Raw genomic sequence first — 21,350 nt, forward strand, 5'->3', positions numbered from 1 at the left:
TACAGTGGCACCTCTAACCTTTCAGCACGCAAGCAGCTCTTGATGTTACCAACTATACAGGGATTTGTTAAGGGAATTAATTAATTCCCCAAGCATTGAGCAAACACCTATATGCCTATTTATACACATATGGACTTTTGCTTCTCTGGATCCATAAAGGCCTTTTGAATGCACTTATTTTCTGCTCTTCTTCACACTATACTGAGTACACAAAATGATGTGTCACTTTACTACAATGCTGACACATTTGACAGCATATAGTTATCAGAACTGAAGTGTTCCAAATGAATTTTAGCTACTCATGCTCAGAACCGGCTATAGAAAGACCCTTCTTTTCATGCTGGCGTAGCAAACATGATGAGCACTTTTGCAGAAGGTAGCTAACCAACAAGAAGGAAACAGCATCTCTCTCAGTTCTGCAGGCTGGAATTTTTCCAGGCCACTGATTTCAGAGGTCTTTCTCAGAATGGAGAGGATACATTGAGTGTAAGACAATCTTGGTGCAGTCTGTACACTGCTGTTTGAGATAATCCATAACCATAGTTTTCTTATGCACCATAAAGAAAGATGGTTGCATTCTTAGGACTGCAGTATTTTCACTCACCATCCACCTGCTTTTGCTTGGGAAAACTCATGGTGCAACTCATTCACAAGGTCTGACAGAGCTGTTTATAATTTGGAGAGCTGAACAGAAACATGTAACATTCATTTAATAAAATAAAAGTGAAGTCACTAAGGAGTTAGGAACATAAACCATACAAGACAATGTGACATCAAATTGGAATTAGGGTTTACAATGGTGAAAAACTAAGGTGAGCGCCTACACTGCTGTCACTAGGACAAAATATGCAAAGCTTGTCTAAAGGGAGAGAACACAGTGGTTTTGGAAGGCACCTACTTTACATTAAGAGACTAAATGTCCTATAAAAATAATTTCATAATCTGATCGTAATCATACCATAATCCTATGATAAGAGGTCAGTCGATAGATGTTGGCAGATCTAGGGCACTTTCAACTTTTAAAGTGAAGAAGGTAAGATATGAAAGGATCATCTGTTCCTTAAAGTCTTGAATACATAGTGGTGTTCCAGCAGATTTGTATGCACTAGTCAACCAAAGCTACAGCCCACGTCATACACGCCACACTCTGAAATGGTTGCCTCTAACAGCAGAAGACTGGGTTTGTTGACTCACGTAATGTCTCACAGTCCTAAGCTGAGCGATGACTAAAATGATTCTGTTTGGTTTTATTATTTGCAGACCAGGATGAACAAGTGACTAAGCATGGTGTTTGAAAAACATGCCCCATATGGGAAAAATCAGGTGCTTTCATTCCTGGCTGTGCAGAAACAGGCTACTTTGAATTGAAGTTTGTTTTCCAGTCTTTGGAATTATTCCAGGTTCATGTCTTGTTCAGTATGATGCTCAAATTGAAGGTTTTTTTAGAAAAGAAGCTGAATTCTAAGATATGAGTGTTTGGCAAACCACAGTTTGAGGTCAGTAAATTGCAAAAAATAAGGGTAATAGTTTTCAAGTAAGGATAGCTACTAGTTAGACTAAAAGGTGATCTGATTCACTTCACTCTATTTACAGCTTCTGAGATCCTTTATTCTTAACCTTGCAGTGGATCATTGCAACATCAGCGCAAAATTATACATGGCTGTATCCTGCAATGGGTATTGATTCCAGGGGATACTGCTCTATACCAATGCCTGATGTGAGCCATAGGACTTACTGATTTCATCAGTGTCCAGAGTGCTTTTCTTCTAACATTGACATCTTTCTGCAAAAGCGTGTATATGTGAGCAGACTAGCTTTCACAATTAAAGAGTCTGGCTCTCAAAACAGTTAAAAACATTTCTGTGCTACCCTTTCAAGCCCTGAGCAGTGTTTCTGAATCAGATGTGGGCAGACTGTGTGTAGCATGGAAAAAAGGCTAAATAAATCACGAGCCAGTACCTGTCCTGCCTTGTGTACAGGAGTCCCACTGAACTCCCTGCAAACTGAGGTTTTCAACACCTCTCCTAACTGTGGTGCTTGTTCAGGTGTAGAAATGAAGATGTAATAGTTTAACACAACACATCCTGACTTAAAATCCTTGCTATGATGCCCTGCTCTCTCTTCTGTGTACAGAAATACAAAACCAGGTCTGCTATAAAACAGAAATGTAATTTCTCAAAATGCTGACGTAAGGCCTAAGCCGAGTGATGGTTTCTAAGCTGTGTTCAGGACTCGAGACCAAGAATGTGACTGAACAGGGGACACCTTAGCAGAGTGGTTCAGGTGGGGCTGTGAGCAGGAAGCCCTCTGTGAGTGCCTCTCTGGGCAGATGCAGACAGATGTTGCTTTCCCTGTGGGAGACAGGCCAGCACTGGGGCTGTGTGTGTCTTGGTACGACGCTGTGTTCAACATGCTCTGCTCTGTCAGCAAAATGCTTAGATCAGACACAGCGCCATGGGCATGTGTCATTTCCAGCAGCCTCAATGCAGAGACAGAGAAAGTCATGCCAGTTTACACCTGTGGGGAGATGTCTGCCACATTTCCAGTGCAGCTCTTTGCTTTCCCACCATCCATTACAGGACTGTATTTTCCTCCAGTCAGGATGCTATCTCTTGAGCTCCCCTCTCTTCCTTTCCCTCCTGCCTGCTCCCATGTCTGATCCTGGGGTTCATATGCCAGCTGGCAAACACAGGCTGCTTCCTTGTGTGGCTGTAGGGAATGGGAGTGCTACTCTTTAACCCTTTCTACTTTTCTGACTGTTTCACTGATTTTTATTCCAGGTAAACATGTAGCTGTGACTAAACCTGGAAGGCAGCATTTAATGGGTGTTTACATACCCCTGTTCATGTAGGGAGGCACAGCAAAGGGAAGATGGCTGACGAGAGGAGCTTGTGCTTGGCATGAAGATGCAGGTACTTCATGGTTGGGTCTTTCTGACATTTTTTGGGGGGTTGGTTTTGTTTTTTAAAAGGAATCACTCTAAAGAAAACCTCCTAGCTTGAAGGATGCTCCAGCCAGGACTCCCACCCATGCTGTCCTGGAGCTGGGTCACCCTCTCAAATCTCAGTGTGACACAAGGCAGCATTCTCCCTCCTGGGCACCCGGCCAGGTGCAGCTCACAAGAATGGTGATTGCCAGGGAAAGCTGGTGGCACTGGGAACAGCAGAGAGCATGAGAAGCCTGCTACAGCCAAATCAGTGCTATGGAGTGGGGACCTGAAGTCAAAGGTACGTACAAGGGATGCTTTCCTCGGCTGTGCCCTCCCCTTGCCCCGAAACCCGGCATCCCCCAAACTCCCTTTGTCAGCCAGATCGGGATGCCTGGTTGAGGGTTCCCCAGCAGAAGCAGGGTGCAAGGCATGGTGGCAGGTCTTATAAATGACCTGAAAAGGAGGCTGAAGCACACTGGCTTTGGTGGGATGTGTGCCTTTCTGAACTGGTGATTTTAAAACAATCATTACAAAAGCAGAGGCAGGCAGTACTCAGTCACTACTAAGAGAAGTAAACATGCGCTCAGTGAAGAGGCAGCATGGTTATAGTTCAGAATGTAGAGGAGAGCTAACATTTCTGAGTTCTCTAAAAGGGCTCAGTAAAATCCATTTATTGTGACAGAACTGTAACAATGGATCAAAATTCATTATTATGCTGTAATGACGCCTGGAGATATAACCTTTTCTTTCAAACTTTGGAAAAGCTTTAATGGAGCTCAGTTTCCTGGGGGAGACTTTGTAGTAAGTATATAGAATGCAAAATGGAAGGCAAACTTGTGAAGAGATACCAGGATTTAATAAAACTGAAGCTTTGATTAGTTTTCTTTGTTTGCTTCTATGCTTGATCAAGATGAAGCACAGCCAGCAGCCAAGTGAGAAAGGAACTCAGTGTGTGTGTTCCAAACAAAACATTACATTTACCTCAGTTTGGAAAGACAACTCAAGCATGTCAAGATTTTGTAACACTGAGGTAGCGAAGCAGCACCATGCTGCACAAATTAGGATTATTTAGAAGGTATCCGTGACACTCTAATCAGCAGGGAAGTATCTACCTGCCTAAGAGGAGTTAAAATATCTTTAAATATCTTTAAATGTGGGGGGGTCGGAGAGGAAGAGCCACACAGCAGACCCACTGCTGTATGTTTTTGCACAGAGGCTGCCCCAAGCAGGATCAGCTCTGTGCAGAGTTGTGGTTGGTCCCTCCTTCTCTGCACAGTGCAACTGCACTACTCTGCTGTCCTAACAAATCCACAATTTAGGAACCAGCTGTACTTTTCCAAGCAGCCCATAAATAGGGTGAAGTGTTCCAAGTAATTCTGAGTGTTTACACACTAATTCGTTTTTCAAGCCATTGTGATACTATCAGAGAATGTAAATATATATTGCTTGCAGGGACAAGTAATCTACCATAGACCCTAGCAACCAGAAAGCTGGAAAGAGCTGGAATAACATCTGCCCACTTCTGAGCTTAACTAGGTCTAACTGGACGTCTAGCTGAAACAGCAAGGCACTGTTCAATTACTGTCACTCTTGACAGAGAAAAGAAGAGGTTCTGTACCTGGTACAGAAACTTGATGAGAGAGGAAACTTTTAAAAATAACTGGAAAAGTGAGCTATTGCCACATTTGCAATCTTTTACTGCTCTATAAAAGTTGGATAGAATCAAGCTTAGGGACAAAGACAAAATACTTGCTATTTAAATGTTTGCTAGTGAAAGGCAGGCACTATATCCAAGATGCAGTACAAGAATATAGATTATGACCATGCAGGCAAAATACCTTTTGCTTATTGCAAAATGTCATTTAGCAGGAAAAGTGTTTATGAATCTATTGAAAACTGATTTCCTGATTCAAGGAAGTGATTGCAATTGATTTAATTTTCAGTAAAGAATACACAAGAGGAGGAAGAAAAATGCCAGCTGAATGCAACAAATAAAGAGCAAGGCTTTTAGAAATTAGCATCACAACACAGATTTTCAAACAACCTGGGAGTGCAGGGAAAGATTCACAAAATGCTTTAGCTAAGTCAAGGCTTCCAGTAACTCTGAAGATGAAGGTTTTCACACAACAGTCACTATGCATTCATGGCACATGGCTTTTGAAGGGCTGAGCAAATTACAACATAGAAGGGTATGAATGTGGACACAACAATGCTTACATGGTATCTATCAAAAAGTTGACTGATCCAAGTAAATTCAGGAGAGTGAAAAGTATATAAAAAAAAAGTGAAAAAGTTGGCGAAAGCTTAAATGATGCAAGGAAAATGAAAGCAATATTGATGGTCTCAACAAAAAAACATAACTTGCCCATATTAGAGCTGTAGATACGAGCAAGAATAGCCAAGGAAGGAACACGAATTTCACCAGAAATCAGCTTTTAGGACAGAAAAAAATTAAGTTCTCCCAACCAGGACTCCCACAAATCACTGCCTTCAGGATTTCTAGCTTCACCTGAACCCAAATCTTGGGATGATAAATTTAACCATCAAAGTATAATGGGTTCATACAATGTAGCCATGACTCTTTCAGTTTATACCTAATCTGATTTTAGCTCCCATATATACTTTCCATCAAAATGTATAATTTGAGTATGATATTTGGAATTGTTCTGAGACCCCCACCAGATGTCAAATGAAAATTTTAATCAAACACAAGGCTGAAACTACAGAGACTCTTGAAGGCTGTACTCTGGCTTGAATGTAGGCACATGAATTGTAAAAAACTAAAGACTTTTATCTGGTCTTGGTTCAAGTTTGACTTCTGTCAGTAGGGACAAAAATCATCACCATTTCTCAATGTGAATAAAATGTATTGAGCCCAGGCTTTAACTTCAATTTACTTAAGGGCTGTGCAGACGTTGAATAAACCCAACTTGGCCATACACACAGTCAAGACCTGGGTTTATGGTTTTTGTGGAGAAGCCAAGAAATCAATAAACACACCCTTTTCTATTAATGTTGTGCATAAGTCTTTCCAACAAAAAAATGCTGAAATGCTCATCTTGGTGCTGAGTGTAGGGACATATCTGAAAGTTGGAGGTAGTCTCTGGCAGGGTTTTGTCAGTCTGCTACCACCAGTGAACACTACAGTTACTAATTTTTCTTTTCTAAAGTAAAAAATATAACCCACAGAAATAGGGCTTGGAAAGTACAGCTCAAAAAGGCTGTTACTGCCTCAATGGCACTTCAAAATTTGAGAACCATAGATGAGAAAGGAATTCTTAAGCCTGTGTTTCGAGAAATACAGCAAGATAAATCTGATCTCAGCTGAGATGACAGAAGGTTAATAATGAGTTCAGCAGAATCAGAAATTAATTGTCTTCTGTTAAGGCCACATAGAGTTTGAGATGGTGAGATCAAGCATCATTCTCTTCATGAAACCATGGAAGGGAAAAAATGAGAAAAGAATCAGAAGTGTGTAATCATCCTGGCTTTTGAAAAAAACAAGTAGTTCTGCGGGCCTGCCAGATGCAAGGGCTTCCTCCTCTCAGGGCAAGCGACAGGCAAAGCACATTCAGTGCGTGTCCCTTTCCCAGAGAACAGGGCCATGAAAAGATCCTTCTACCTTTAACACGCTGTGGGTTTAATGAAAAGCAACTGCTATTTTAAGATTTCATAGGGGATTTTATAACAAAGAGGAGTTGCAGACACCATCCCCATTACCACCAGGCTTCCATCCTCTCTTTCATCTTTCTCACTAAGCCAGCTTTCAGAAACTTTTACAGATAGTTAGAGCTATCAAATGAAGGTTAGTTGCTCAAAGGCTTGGTCCAGCCATGTTCAGCTGTTATGGCTTAAATTAATTTGATACTAAAATGGTCTTCTTTTTATTAAAGTGCTATAATCATTGTGGCTACAATCCCTCACCACAGTATTAGTAGTAATAAGCTGATACATGTCACCATTGCTGATAGCTGTCAGAACTTCTTTTTCCAGAACTGGAAAGCAAAATATAACTCCCAATTATTCTCAGAATGGAAGGACAAACTCTTTTCCAGAGTAGAGACATGAAAGATCCGTTTTCCACTCTGTTCTGTCAAGCCCCATTGCAGATTTATTTAATGCATTATGTGCATTGCATTTAATTTCAGAACTCACAAAGAGGGTTACAAGCTATCTGAAAATTTAAGGTAAAAAATTGGAGGCTCCTGTGGAGCCAGTGGCAAAATTTAACACAGAATTTCACTCTTGGTCTTTCTCTTAAGTTGTTGTGAAGATTTTCATCTGGTAATTGTGCCAGTGGGCTGACTGGGACTCACGCTGACAACACGGCTCCTGCTCTCGCACTAAAAAGTTTCAGAAGTTAAGCTACTCTCAGCACCACACATCAACCACTGATGTCCTTATAGCAGATTATCTTTTGACCCTCACAAATATGATCTGGTAAAAGTTCTGTAAGGCAATGATATGCTTTTCAGCTCTCTAGAGGGATACTGTTTTGGGTTTTCTTTTGTGGAAAACATTTAAAATCTTTCCATGCAGAACTATTTTTCTAACAGCCGGTAGTGACAAGGCGTAAAGCTGAATTAGAAGCTCTGGACATCCGCTGTCCTAAAACAGATACACAGATTGCAGTGTTCAGACATGGGGCTCCTGGCTTGCACCATGACTGAGGCAAGAACTACAGCTTCAAAAAAGAAAGCATCTCCCTCTGAGCTCTGCAGTTTGGTGGCCCAAAAGGAACCCATGGAGGGATGCAGGTATATGAAGGAGACTCAGTGTGAAAGTCGAGGATATGTGAAGTCAGAGCCAGTGGGGTGGGGAGAAGGGAAGCTTGACTGTAAGGAGAGCAAGAGGTGGTGGACACAGATGGTATGCAATGGAGAAATGAGGCAAGTACCATCACAGAAAAAGAAAAATGGGGTACTAAGACGACATTCTTCCAGGCTTTTTTGTAGGTTGATATGCTGCTTGCTTTCTGCACAGCGAATCCTAGTGAATCTACCTTATACTTTGAAAAATGGATACTCGCTAGGGTCTGGCCTAAACAGCTTGTGTTCATAACATGTCCAAAGGCCTCTAGGAATTGTGGAGGCATGTTGCTCTCATCAATAGCTTTTTCTTTTTTTTTTGAGAAAGAAAAGTTGATTTAGAAAAGCTCTGTCCACTGCAAAGCTTTTCCTCACAATTTAATATACTGAAAGTCTGCAATATCAGTAATTTCTCAGTATCAGTAATAAGTAATTAGACTTTGTCATACAAGATGGGGTAAGATGCATTTGCCAAAAGATTAAAAGTACCTAGCTAGAAAGTGTTGGCAGACCTGACTTGGGCCAAAACTGAAGAGCTGACTGAATGTCCATCTCAATATTCTGGACTTACAAGGGATGTCTTGTAAAGGCAGAAGAAATGAAAAAGGCAGAAAGCTGTTTGTTCAAAGCAGTGCACAACCAGTGAGAGTAAAGCCCAACCATCCTCAGTTCAAATGATGTGCCTTTTGCATCAAAGGGCTAGCAGAACTAAGAATCATGTTTTGTCTTTAGCAAAAGGATCTTTTTCATCTAAATCTCACCATTCAATATAGTTAGGTGTTTCACCACCCTTCACTGAAATATGCTGATCACGAGACTACTTTCATAGCTAGAACAGCAACAACAGATTTTTCTCTGCATTCATCAAGGACTCAGTGCTTCCACTCAGATATCACCAAAGGAATGGAAGGAGTGCACAGTGCTGCACTAGGCTTTAGCTCTTAGCAGTGAACCCATCAGCAAATGCTTTTACCTGTAACAAATGGGCCAAACAAACCAAGAAACAGTCAGATGAACTCAGTGATTACGGAAAAATATTTAAAGTAAAAATCTCAAAACAAAGGAAACTAATGAAAGAAAGTGGCAAAATGTTATATGAAAGCACAGTGAAACTACACTGAAAATAAACTGAAAATTCCGAAACAGAGAATTAAAAAAGCCTAAACAGATTAAACAAGTATTTGTATCCATCCTTGCGGGACAGTAGAAGTAGTATTTGCCTGTGTGGGAAATTCAGTCAACAAAGACAGAAACCAATGAATTAAGTGTTTGGCATATCATCATTTCAGTTATTAAAAAATCAGAGAGTCTTCATAATGACAAGATGTCAGAACTGAGGAAAAATAGCAAGACTTGGAGGCAGAAACTGAAGAAGCCTTAGCTGATATTATCAGAAGCTGACTTAATTCAGGAGACACCCTAAAGACTAGAAAGCAGCAGTACAAGGTACCAGGAACACACCAGGAAATTACGAGACCAGGCAGCTCGCTGCCAGCTGTGTGGGGAGCACTGGAAGCTGTAAGGGGATCAGGAGGTGCAGCATCTGCTGCAGTGAAGCACTGCCTGGTCAGCAGCAGCTGACGGCTGCAGGGCAGGCATTATAGATAAAACGGTTTGGGTTGGAAGGGACCTTCAAGGTTGTCTAGTTCCACCTCTCCTGCCACGGGCCTGGACATCCTTCCACTAGACCAGGCTGCTCCAAGCCCTGTCATACCTTGCCCTGAACACTGCCAGGAATGGGGCACCCACAGCTCCCTGTTGATCCCCGCGGTCACTGCTGCCAGGGCAAGTGAGGTGCCACAGGGCAGAGAGCATGGGGCTTTTCAGGGTGTGCTTGCTGCCCACCTCCGCTTCATGGGGGAAGGTGAGAGCCGAGACCTCTCTACCTGCTCACCCATGCTGCGGAGAGCCCTAGCGCTGCTGAGGAGGAGGATGCCCAGGGGATCAGCGCCACACCAGCAGCTCGTGTTGCGGGCAGGCATACCTCAAACACAGTGGAGAATACAGAGTTTGTGCGCGCCTTTCCAAGACTTCCCTCAATTCATCCTGAATGGCTCGGAACTGCTTACTGCAAAGCGTTGCAATCAAATAACTTGCTAATGAATTGTAATTAGTTCAAAATGTATTAGAAGAGAATCTGAATTGCGCTTAACAGTTTGATTGTCCTAATGGCTCCTGCTAATTAATGGCACTGTTTGAGTAAGTGACCGTTACGGACTGTTTCATTTTGCGCTGACTCAGAATATTATATGGAGTTTAACATTACTGAATAAAAAGTGAGGAACAGACATTTCTTGACAAGATTTACTTGATTATGAAGACAACAGATTCAATTTTTCATTTGAATTTTTTTTTAGTTTTATTTGCTAAGCAGAATTGTATTTTATAAACTTGGAATTTGAATTTGAATTTAAAAATCTAGGAAAAATAAAAAAAATGTATAATGTCAAAAAGAAGCATTTCAAAGGCCTCTGAAGTGTGGGTTCAAGCTTTCTTAGAGTAAAAGAATTTTGGTAAGTGACATGGGTTTTGAAAGTATTTAGTCAATCCAAAGCGCACTGAAAATACTCTTTGACACACAAATTTTATGTAGCTCTGCTACAGTAAAATTGCAGAATATGGCTTAAATTAATATACTTAGATTAAGCCTCCATCTGTATAGTCAATATACACAGATGAACATATCAGCAATAGTCTTCTAAACATCATACATTTACCAGAACCATGCAGAAACACCGTATCTGCACATTTAAATAAATTGGGTATGTAATAGGTAATGGTTAACAGTAACCATTCTTATGTTCTTGTAGCAGTTTTAATGTGAGCAGATGGATGCACTCATACATTGCAGTAGATGAATAAAGCAAAGTGTGCTGAAATTTGGAGAGCATAAAGCATAATTTTTGCCAGTATTGCTAACCTAGGGCACATAAATCTGTGTGGTTTGAAGTGATACGGTTTGTAGACCACATTTTTCAGGCTAAATTAAAGAAGTGTGCATTTTCTTTTGCATTAGTGATCTGATTTTCTTCTTTAGTCTGCAAGGATACTTTTTCTTTTGTAACCACAGAGTTATTGTTTCATATAAGAAATAACTTCAAGAGCAGATAGTAATTTTTGAAAGTATCCTTTTGAACCTAAAGTTCTTGCGCACTGAGAGCAAATTCAAGAGTTTATCATCATATAGATGCTCGGCTCTCAAGTTTGTCACTACAGGCCACTGCCGGAGGCAGGACAATGAGTTTGGTGGGCTTCAGCTTGCACACCTGTGACTGGTCTTAAATATACACACACTGCCTCCTTGTTACGTTTCACATCCCAAGAAAATTCCTGTTTATAAAGGACAAATGCTACATTTGAAGTTGCTCCCTTCACAGGTGTCCTTTGCACAGCTGTCAGCATGTGTACACCTGGAGCAAGAAAACAGACCTCTCCCATGTGCAAGCCATGCTATGTTCTTGAAGATGCCACAACGATGCCCAGAAAATTGCTCCTGCCTCATATTTTATGAGAATTTCATACCAGAACCCTGAACTGGGCACAGTCTCACAATCAGTTTACTTCTTTGCTCAGAAAAGGGAAAAAACAGCTTTTTCCAAGAGAATGAGTGTCTTTCACAAGGAATCTTCCACTGCAGCTATCAGTGTCACCAGGAAATGAAAACTTACAGCAAGATGCAGGAAAATGTTATTTATGGTATCACCGCAACTATAGGACTGGTCAGCTGAGATATAACCAAAATGTATGTTTCTGTAATGTGGTTTTAAAACAAGTGGTTAAGCTAGTGGAGTGACAGTGAAGGAAACCCATTTTGTAACTCATTACATTTGTAACTCACTTCACCCTACTTTTTAAAACACTTTTTTGTAGCTTTCTTTTCACAGCGCTCATACATATGAAGGAGCTGTTTACAAGCCAGCTATTGCTGCTAAAAAGTGCAACAGCTATTCAGCACTAACTCTGCCTGGTTGCTTTTCTTTCAATACAGCTATAAGTAATTTTGATTGGCCCACTTCCAAAGCAGAAGTTAGTGCAGAATGGATAGTTAGAGTGATTTCTGATGTAGACATGACACAGAAAACTTCCACTTAGTAGAGATGATGTTTCCTGCTTCTAACAAAGGCTGAACATTGGTGGGCCAGATGTGACAAAATACTGGGTTTTAGCAGTTGCATCCTTCAGTGACAACTGCAGTTCCACCAATGTGACTTGTAGTGGTTTGTATAAAACCTCTGAGTCTGATCTAATTCAGTTTCATTTCCAGAAGGGAATCTGGATACTTGACTCACACAGACTCTCTCCTACTTCTCTGCCAGTGGCAATGTCAGCTGGCTCCCAGGCTGGGGTTTACCTACCATACCTCTGAGTGTCAGCATTAGGCACTCGGTCTAAATGAGATGAGTACTTCCCTCCTCACAACAGGCACAGGCTCATTCAAGGTTCCTCCCTTTCCAAGACAGGCACAGATGGGAGGGATTGCCTTCTAGAGGTCTCTACATTTCTGCATCGACCTTAGCGAGGCTAGTGACTAGTTTAACTCAGGCATCAGAGGGGCAAAAGTAGGTGACATGAATTAATATTTTGGATTAAAAAAATTATACTGGGGAAATATACTAGATAGCATAAATTGTAAAAAGACTGTCTCACAGGACTAGCGTATGCAGATAGGGCATAAATAATTTGTAAATTTCAGATATCTGTCAGTGAAATTATTGTAAGCTTGAAGTGGACTACCATCTGTTAAGTCACTCAACTAAAATGTATTAAAGCCTCCCATGAATGTGAAAGCATCGTGCCACAATTCCCCAGTCCAATTGCTGCAAGCAGACCTTCCTCCAAGCTCCATCAGTGTTAATATGACACTGCATAGTTACCAGAGTTTTCATACCTTGGTGATTTTTCTAAGAAATGGGGAATAATGATTACTATAGCTTTTTATTACACACGTATTCTAGCTTATTTGTTCCATTTAGCCAATATATTACTTGGAGCTTCTGACATGCATGACAGTTTAGGTGCTTCGGGACATGGGTTAGTGGTGGGCTTGGCAGTGCTGGGTTAACAGTTGGACTCAATGATCTTAAGGGTCTTTTCCAACCTAAATGATTCTGTGACTCTCTAAGTACAGGTGAGACCACAGACCATCACTGTTGCTTTGAGGCTTCACATTCCCTGAATTTTTAGGATAAAGAAACCTACCTGTTCAAATCACGATGTATGATTGGTTGTGTCAGATTGTGGAGGTACTCCATGCCTTTGGCAACATCTACAGCAATGATTAATTTAGACTGCAGATCAAGAGTTCTGTATTTTTTTGGGGAAAAAAATACTCAAAGTTAATAAACAGACAAAAAGTATCTGTAAATTATTCTTATCATTAATTCATGGAAGCTTTAAAATTGTTTTAAATACAAACCAATGTTATATAATCTATGCAATGTAAATGTACACAATCCAAAATAATGACAATAACAATTTTGTGATTACTTATTAATTTCCCTTGTAAACCAAATAATCTGAATAAAAGCTAAACATTAGTGTTATTTCCTCTGTTGTTTTATATTGAAAAGAATAACATTTACATCGGCATAGATTTACTAGTTTTCCAAATTCTGTACCGCAATCCCAAGCAGAGAACAAGCAGAATACCTCTTCTGTTCATGAAGCAGGGAGAAGAGTGATCCTCCAGAAATATACTGAGTGACTATAGCAAACTGGCTTGGGTCATCTAAGCAAGCTCCCACAAACTGGATGACACACGGATGATTCAGTCGGCAGAGAATGGAAACTTCACGGCAGAACATGTCCACATCAGATTTGGAGCAGTAGGTATTGGCTCGATAGCTTAGAATTTACATGAGAGAAAACAGTAAGGCAAAAATACCCTAAGATATGGGGTTTTTTAATACTTCAAACTAGGTCTTTAACCAAACAAGATGCAAAAGTCTGATAAACTTACCGTTTGATTGCAACAATTTTATTCCTGCACCGTCCCTTATATACTTTTCCAAAAGATCCTAAAATGGTTTAAAATAAATAAGAACAAAGATACTTATTATGAACATCAGACATCTAAAGTGCATGCGTTTTTATTTCTGGTACCTGAGCCGATGATCTCATGGAACTCTATTTCAGAGAGCTGAAGATGGAAATGTGATGGCAAACCAGCACGAAGGAGAAGAACATCTGCCTTTTCTGCAAAAAGAAAACACTTACCCTATTTGTAAAATGCAGGGTCACGGGGAAGGACAGAATATAAGCATTTACATTCACAAAACTGTTGCACAGTAAAAGCTCATTTTCCTCCTGTAGATTGGCTGACTGGTAATTCCATTGCCTTTTCAGTAAACACAGTAAACCCCAATAACAGACAAGTACTTGCAATGCTACAGTTGCCTTGGGCTTTCTTGGCTTTAAAATCTTATCACTGATGAACACTGTCCCATAAGTATATTCTGCCTGTATGATGTGATGGTTGTGTAAAATTCTTTATACAGAGAATTAGTTCTTTTTTCTGTATAGCTAGTGCTCATTACTAATGCAGGGTATGTTTTTCCAGATCTGACTGACTCTTTACCGACATGGGGAACCTAAATTTTGCAACTTACTTCAGTTAGCAAGCATCTCTACCTTGTTAATCTTTTTGGTTTATTACTATAAGGTTTCTCAGAATATTTCTAAGCCAAACATTTCAATGCTGTCATGTAAAGGATGCAAGGATTCGATTATATCCAGAGCAAGTATCTGAAGTGGAAAATTGAAAGTACCACAAAAAATTTAGTATTTTAAAGTACAAATATTTATCTAAATATTTTATATGTGTTTCAGATTAACACAAATTCTTTTTGGACATAATTTTTCTTGTAAAGATAATCCAGGCATTTTACAGTGGAATTCAATACAATATTTGTTTGCATTCATGGGTATGTGTGTATTTCATTAGTACTAATTCACAATCACATCCTTTTCTCCAAATAAATATATTTTTTAAAGTAAATGAAAATAAGATCAACGCAGGAATTATGATGATGCTGAGCAACAAAACTAAGTATTTTGTTTCCTAAAATTATCCTAGGGATATATATCTGCTGCTTATGCACATCATTACATTTCTAAACAATGAAAATTCCAGGAATCTTGTGTAGTATGTTCAGGCTGACAAGCACCTTGGATAAGAAGACCATAAAAGTTTAAGTTTTCCCTTGCCATTGAAAATACCTTTAGTCATGCTTTTAATCTTTCCTAGAGGGGATGGAACTGACACATAGGAACCATCTGAAATAGAAGAACACAATGAATTTTATGGAATTCAAAGACAGTTTAAACACCTGTACTGATAAATTGATGAGGTAATGATTGCTTAAAGAAAGAATGAATAATAAGGGGGTGAAAATACACACAAGCAAATGGCTTAAAAAGACATATGATTGTTTGCTGGTCTTGGCTGGGAGAGAGCTCCTTCCCTTCGCAGGAGCTGGGATGGGGCTGTGTGCTGGGTCCGGCTGGAAGCAGCCCTGGGAACGACAGGGATGGCTCAGCCATTGCCGAGCAGCGCCTGCACAGCGCCGGGGGCTGTTCTGCTCCTCACCCCCCACAGCAGCTGGGGGGCACAGGGAGCTGGGGGGACACGGCCGGGCCAGCTGCCCCCCCCGAGCCCAGGGGTACCCACCCCGTACGGCCTCACGCTCAGCACGGAGCGCTGGGGGGAGGAGGAGGAAGGGGGGCCGCTGGCAGCGATGGCGCTGGTCTCCCCCAGCCCCGTTAGGTGTGCTGGAGCCCTGCTGCCCTGGGGGGGCTGAGCACCTCCTGCCCTGGGAGGTGCTGGGGGAACGCCTGGGCTGGCTCTGCTTGTGCACACAGCTTGTGCTGTACCTGGGGAGCTGCCTTCATCTCAGCCCACCCGTTTTCTCACTTTCACCCTCCCGAGTCTCTCCCCACCCCGCTGGGGGGAGGGAGCGAGCGGCTGGGGGGGCTGAGCTGCTGGAAGGCATTAAATCACGACAGATTGTGATGTTATATTGCTGTGCTCTTGAAAGTAATTTTTATGTAGCTTCACTAAACACTGTAGAACAATACTGACTTTCCCTGCTGTTAATTAAGGACAACATAGCCTTTTCTGTTGGAAGGAACTCGGATCAGATTCACAGATTCTAACAATTGGGCTGTGAACACACTGCAGTGTTTAGTTCACTGATGAGATTTTCCAAAAGACCTCAGCTTTCTCCATGTACCAAAAAAATCATCTTTTGTTTTTCTCCTTAAGTGGGAGTTGAGTTCTTTTAACAATGAACATCAAAAAATCTGTCTGGGTATGTTAATTGCTTGCCAAAAAAAATTTCCAGTACATGCATAACTTAATTCCCTAAAGATTTACAGACATTTGAGATATACTACACCTAAACCTGGAACAGGTTGAAGTATGCAGGAAGCAGATCAATCCTGCTGCTGACCTTAGGGCTCCTTCTGCTTCTGCGACAGGAGGAGTCAATGACGTGGCCAAGCTGCAACATATGACATACCCTTTCTGTTGGCAGCATTCTCAACACACTGCAAAATGTTTTGTTTATCCAACTGCTTGTGTTAACATTCTTCTTGGCACTTGTCATTTAGTTGCCAATACAAATTAGTATTTTTGTAGCAAAAAAGGTAACTAATTCTTCCCAAAGGGGAAAAAGATATCCAAAGATACTAAAAAATATGAAGAGACCGAGTATAGAAATACACAAAATGTCAGCAAACAAACATCAGAAATAGACATAAGTAGAGGGCACCTCGAGAATGACGATTCTTAGGACACTAATTTTATTTGTTCCAGACAGAATTGATCCAAATCCCCCTGACATCAGTGGAACATTTCCAGAGACTTCAGTGGTCTTTGGATCAGACCCTTCAGTTAGAGAATAAAGTGATTTCTCAGACCATACCTCCTCCAGGTTGCGAGTATTCATTACAGGGTGATTCATCTTGAGGTCTCTTATAATGCTTCAGAAGGGTCACAATGGCATCATGACCTAAGAAAGAAAGAGGAAATACAAGGGTTTGCAGGTAAACTCAAGTTGTTTTTTTTTTTTAATTCACTTATAGAAAATTGGGGGATTTTAAAAAAAAAAGTACAATGTGCCTATAAAACATGTAAACAAAGATACAGCGCTGCTGATCTGAAACATACTAGTATTCTTTACTACAGAAATACAGGGAAACACCTACCAATAAATACAAGCATGTTATGTTCGTGAGTCCACCTAATCCTAAATGGTGATATATTTCAATGGAAAAAGCCCTCCTACAGAAATCCTGAAATGGAAGTTGGCAATAGTCTTCAATGGGCCTTACAGAGAAAACAAGTGCCTGAAAATATTTCTTTTGGTGTCCACAACTGGACAAAATGTGTATATTATATATTGCTGTAGACAGCTGCTATACTCATCATTCTGCTTTGCAAGAAGCCAGAAGAGAGCATGCACAACATGCTCCCCCTCTCAGATGTTTGATGCACAAAGTTGGAAATATTCAAAATTCCTTTCTAAACCTTCCAAAGATGAGTTTTCCCTCAGTAATTCCACAATTTTTGCCAATATCAGGTTTTTGAAAGGCCTTTGAAACCCATAGTTTTACTATATTGCAGTGATTCTCATAATAAATGGTACTGCAATGCTTTTGGAGGAGGGGGGAATGACGCAGAAGTCATGGAGTCACGAACAGGACAGAAAATTAACACATTGCTATACATGTAGGACAGTACAACAGGAACCATGGAAAATGCCTTGCTTTGATCTATATATGCAAGAATTTAAGATTACTGACTGATTCATTGTTCCCTGTAATGCCTCCTTCAGTAATAAAATTAAAACTCATGCACACACCAGAGGGACAAATAGCCTTTTCTGAACAGGCTGCATGTTTGCTATTTTAGCAGCACATAAATACTCCTGTTCTTGAGTTTGTGTTTTTGTGTTGAATTAAACTGACGTTTAACAGAGTATCTGAGAAGACAAATAAAAGGGCTGGGTTTTATTATGTTTCATGCCAGGAACTGGAAATCAGATGGTGACAGCTCTTCAACTACAGGGTCTGAGGGGTTATTTTATAGTGCTGTCTCTTTCCTGTGCTGTTCTTGCCTTCCTGTACTGTTCCTACGGATTTTGTAGCAGAAACTAGAAAATGGAAATACCTTTCTCATAAGCCCACATCAAACAGGTCTGCTCATCCTTTTCTCCACTGGATCTGCTGGGATCACAAGCTACCAGATTCATATCAGCTCCATTATCCAGTAAAAACTGTACAAGTCGAATATGACCATGGTAGCAAGCACAGTGTAATCCTAGAACATCAGAGAAGTGTGGTAAGCACAACTGTCACAGAACCATTTAGGTTGGAAAAGACCTTTAAGATCATCAGTCAGAACATCATAATAGGACTTGCAGCAACAGCTATAAGTGCAAATTTATTTTCTCGATAAAGGAATATATTATCAAAAAATACCTGAGGCAAAAGGTGAAAATAAAATATTAATGCTGCAAGAACCAATCTATTGCCTGCTACTTAACATGTCAGCATTTACTCTGCCACCTGCAAATCACATTTAACAACTTTGTGAGGAAAAGCAAGTAGAAACAATGAAGTTTTTTTCTTTGTTGCCTGCAGCAGGAACATGGAAGTATGCAGCCCTTCAGACACTATATCCTATACACCTACTACCTAGCAGAATAATACTTGGGCCCAATTCTTAAAATGACTTAGAATCCTATGGGAGAATCAGTTTACATCATGTTTTGTTACTTATATACAAGCTAATGAGCCTGACACATTCTCAGTGAAGTCTTATCACTTCTACACCTGCCTGCAAACATATTTCAATAGAATTGTGATCTGTCCGAAAGGTAAATGGATGTTGATCATCAGACTACCATGGGAATTACCCTGGAAAAAAATTTTTTGGTGCTGGTATATGCACTTGCACAGAATAAGGATGATGATGTTACCTGTATGTCCATCTCTTCCCTGGTGATTGATGCTTACAACATTCTGGTCAAGAAGAAATTTTACAAGTTCTATGTTCTTTCCATAGGTGCAAGCACTGCAAAAATAAAGGGAGAAGGGAACATTATAGTCCATAAAAGGACAAATATTTTGTGTAGCTAAAACTTTTAAAAGAATTACAGAGATAAAAATGTAGTGACAGAATAAAGGATCTTCAGAAATGTGCAAATGTGTGATTAATCCACCAAAACATGTTCATTTCTATTGTTTCAGAAACACTCTTAATTATTGCTGTATAAATTAATTTTGCATAGCTATGCGAAATTAATAGTCTGTTTTGCAAAGTGCCTCTTAAATAACACTTTACAAACATACGGCACCACGAGCAAACTGTGTTCTGCCAGCTCATTTCTAATTTCCAGCAGGTTTCTACCCAAAACAGGCTCTAAGCTCAGCTTCCAAACTGGACAGAAGGAGAAACTGTTATTCATCCAGATGCTGATGACTGATGACTTTCCTACTTTTCTCTCTCTTGCTTGCTCTCTCTACCCCCATTCACTATTGGGTTCTACCCCTTACTTCATGTCCTCTCCTGTTTCTCAGGATACAAACCTACCATCCACATTGAGCTCACTGCTCGCTTTGTTCATCTGGCTGTTGGTGGGACATTTGTAATTTTGGGTGTCATGTTGCATGCATGTGTAAGTGTAATTCTATTGATAATAGCATTTTAACCATCTCACCTGTGGAAAGCTGTTTCACTGAATATGTTTTCTTTAGTGAGACTTTCTGTTCCTGAGAGCTGAATTATTTCCTTGACAACTTCAAACTTTCCATTGTAGCATGCGCTGAGGATGAAGTCAATAAAGAGTTGTTAACACCACCAGCTTTCTAATAAGGCCCAAACCATGTAAAACAGCTTCTCCACGTGACTCACAGATGTAAAGGTGTGTCTCCATAGATATTCACCACATGGGGCTGAACTTCAAAGCTGCTCTGCAGTAAGAACTTTACAATTTCATGGTGTCCAAATCGACAGCAGAAGTGCAGAGGAACATGATCTTCATTGTCTTGAGCATTCACTGCCATTTCACCCAGAAAGAGACCAAAGAAAGTATTTTATACTTAACATAGCTTGTTTTGGATATTTAGTAATGCTATATGTTTTGTACTTACGTGTTTTGAAACCTCCTGCTATAATATTTATGGCCCTATTTCTTTAAAATTGAAATTTCTGTGAGCTTTCATATATCAAAACTGTATTACTCAGTGACACTTGTAGTACATTGTCAAGATGATTTTTTGGACTTAGGGTATAATTTCTTTCTTCCAGTAGCAGATGTATTGAATATTTTGATGTAGCTTTCCATGAACAAATCACAAGTTATAAATGACCCCCAGAAAGAGCAACTGCGAAGCAAGCTATGTAGTTACCACAGGTAAGAAAGCAATTCACTGAGTTATTCCAAATGCATGGAAAAATGCAGATCCCCATTTCTGAAACCATCTAATTTTGACTGCTGGTGTTTTAGTATAGCAAACATTGATACTACACACTTTTTACCATGAATGTCTATTAAAAAATGATTCTGTAATAGAACAGCATAAACCCAACAATTCTTGAGAACTGCTATTACCAAGTGAACAGTGCGAGACTATGGCTGCATGTGTACTGACGTAAACACGACTGGGAACCTTCCTGGCATTGAGGCCAAGTATCACAGAACTGCTGGTATCTACCAATACAGCGAACTATTTTAAGGGCAGTTGCATGCAACCTGTCTACTGGGGAGCCATCCCCGGAAGATCTTTGACCCACAGGCACGAATCGTTTGACACTGCCATTTATTCTGGAACACAACCATACTGGGGAGTCTTCTGCCTGTTTAACAGGGCCAGCAATTGCATTCCAGCACCTGGGAACCTTCTTAAGCGTACCTGAAATGGATATGAATATACTTTCTGTGGCTTACTCTTTATCTAGTAGGAAGCAAAGAAGAGACTGGACAAGGCTCTGGGCAGAGTTCTCCATTGGTACAGAGACATACAAATACTGGTTTAATTATCCAAAAAGGGTCTTTATTCAGTTTTAAAAGACAGCATGTATTTCTGTGATTCTTAGTATATTTTTTCTATGTTTAGAGATAGAACAACCATAACTGGTTGATATCACAATTGATAGAACTGACAAATTCAGTCTACTTCGTGCAATTTTTAGTTCTCAATTCAGTCTAGCATGAGATCTTTGAGACCATTTACAAGAAATTAATAGATTACTAAGGAATAATCTGTCCATTAGAGGTGTCCAGACTTGTACCACACAGGCTTTTAAGCCCAGCTTTGACAAATGTCTTGCAGGAACAATTCTTTCCTATAACTGAACCTCCCTGAGAGAAAGGGTAAACCAAACACATTCTGAGGTTCTGTCTTCTCTTGATTTTCTCCGAGTATAAAATACAATGAAAATTAAAATAAATCCATTTAAAAACCTTTCTGAAGTAATGCTGAATGCTCACAGAAATGGACAGTCCTTTAAAATAATCTTGTTTTATAACATCACTGATGTCTACTGACAGATGTTTCCAGAGGTGAATTCTGTTTCAGGCCAAACAAACAAACAAAAAAAAAAAAAA

At 40.2% G+C, this 21,350-nt stretch overlaps 1 protein-coding gene across 1 annotated transcript in view; it reads right to left on the reverse strand.

Annotated features, from left to right (window-relative positions):
* LOC308071422 (serine/threonine-protein kinase TNNI3K) overlaps nucleotides 1-21,350 on the reverse strand; it is a 115,389-nt gene that overhangs the window by 43,981 nt on the left and 50,058 nt on the right. The window contains exons 10-19 of the mRNA XM_080406822.1: nucleotides 19,655-19,799; nucleotides 19,461-19,565; nucleotides 18,720-18,814; nucleotides 17,909-18,058; nucleotides 16,662-16,748; nucleotides 14,956-15,012; nucleotides 13,840-13,932; nucleotides 13,697-13,754; nucleotides 13,387-13,581; nucleotides 12,937-13,041 (exon numbers count right to left, since the gene is read on the reverse strand). Of these exons, the coding sequence (XP_080262948.1) occupies nucleotides 12,937-13,041; nucleotides 13,387-13,581; nucleotides 13,697-13,754; nucleotides 13,840-13,932; nucleotides 14,956-15,012; nucleotides 16,662-16,748; nucleotides 17,909-18,058; nucleotides 18,720-18,814; nucleotides 19,461-19,565; nucleotides 19,655-19,799 (1,090 nt within the window). The remainder of the gene's footprint in view (nucleotides 1-12,936; nucleotides 13,042-13,386; nucleotides 13,582-13,696; nucleotides 13,755-13,839; nucleotides 13,933-14,955; nucleotides 15,013-16,661; nucleotides 16,749-17,908; nucleotides 18,059-18,719; nucleotides 18,815-19,460; nucleotides 19,566-19,654; nucleotides 19,800-21,350) is intronic.

The sequence above is a fragment of the Falco punctatus genome, assembly GCF_963210335.1.
Source record: "Falco punctatus genome assembly, chromosome: 11".
NCBI classification, from domain to species: domain Eukaryota; kingdom Metazoa; phylum Chordata; class Aves; order Falconiformes; family Falconidae; genus Falco; species Falco punctatus.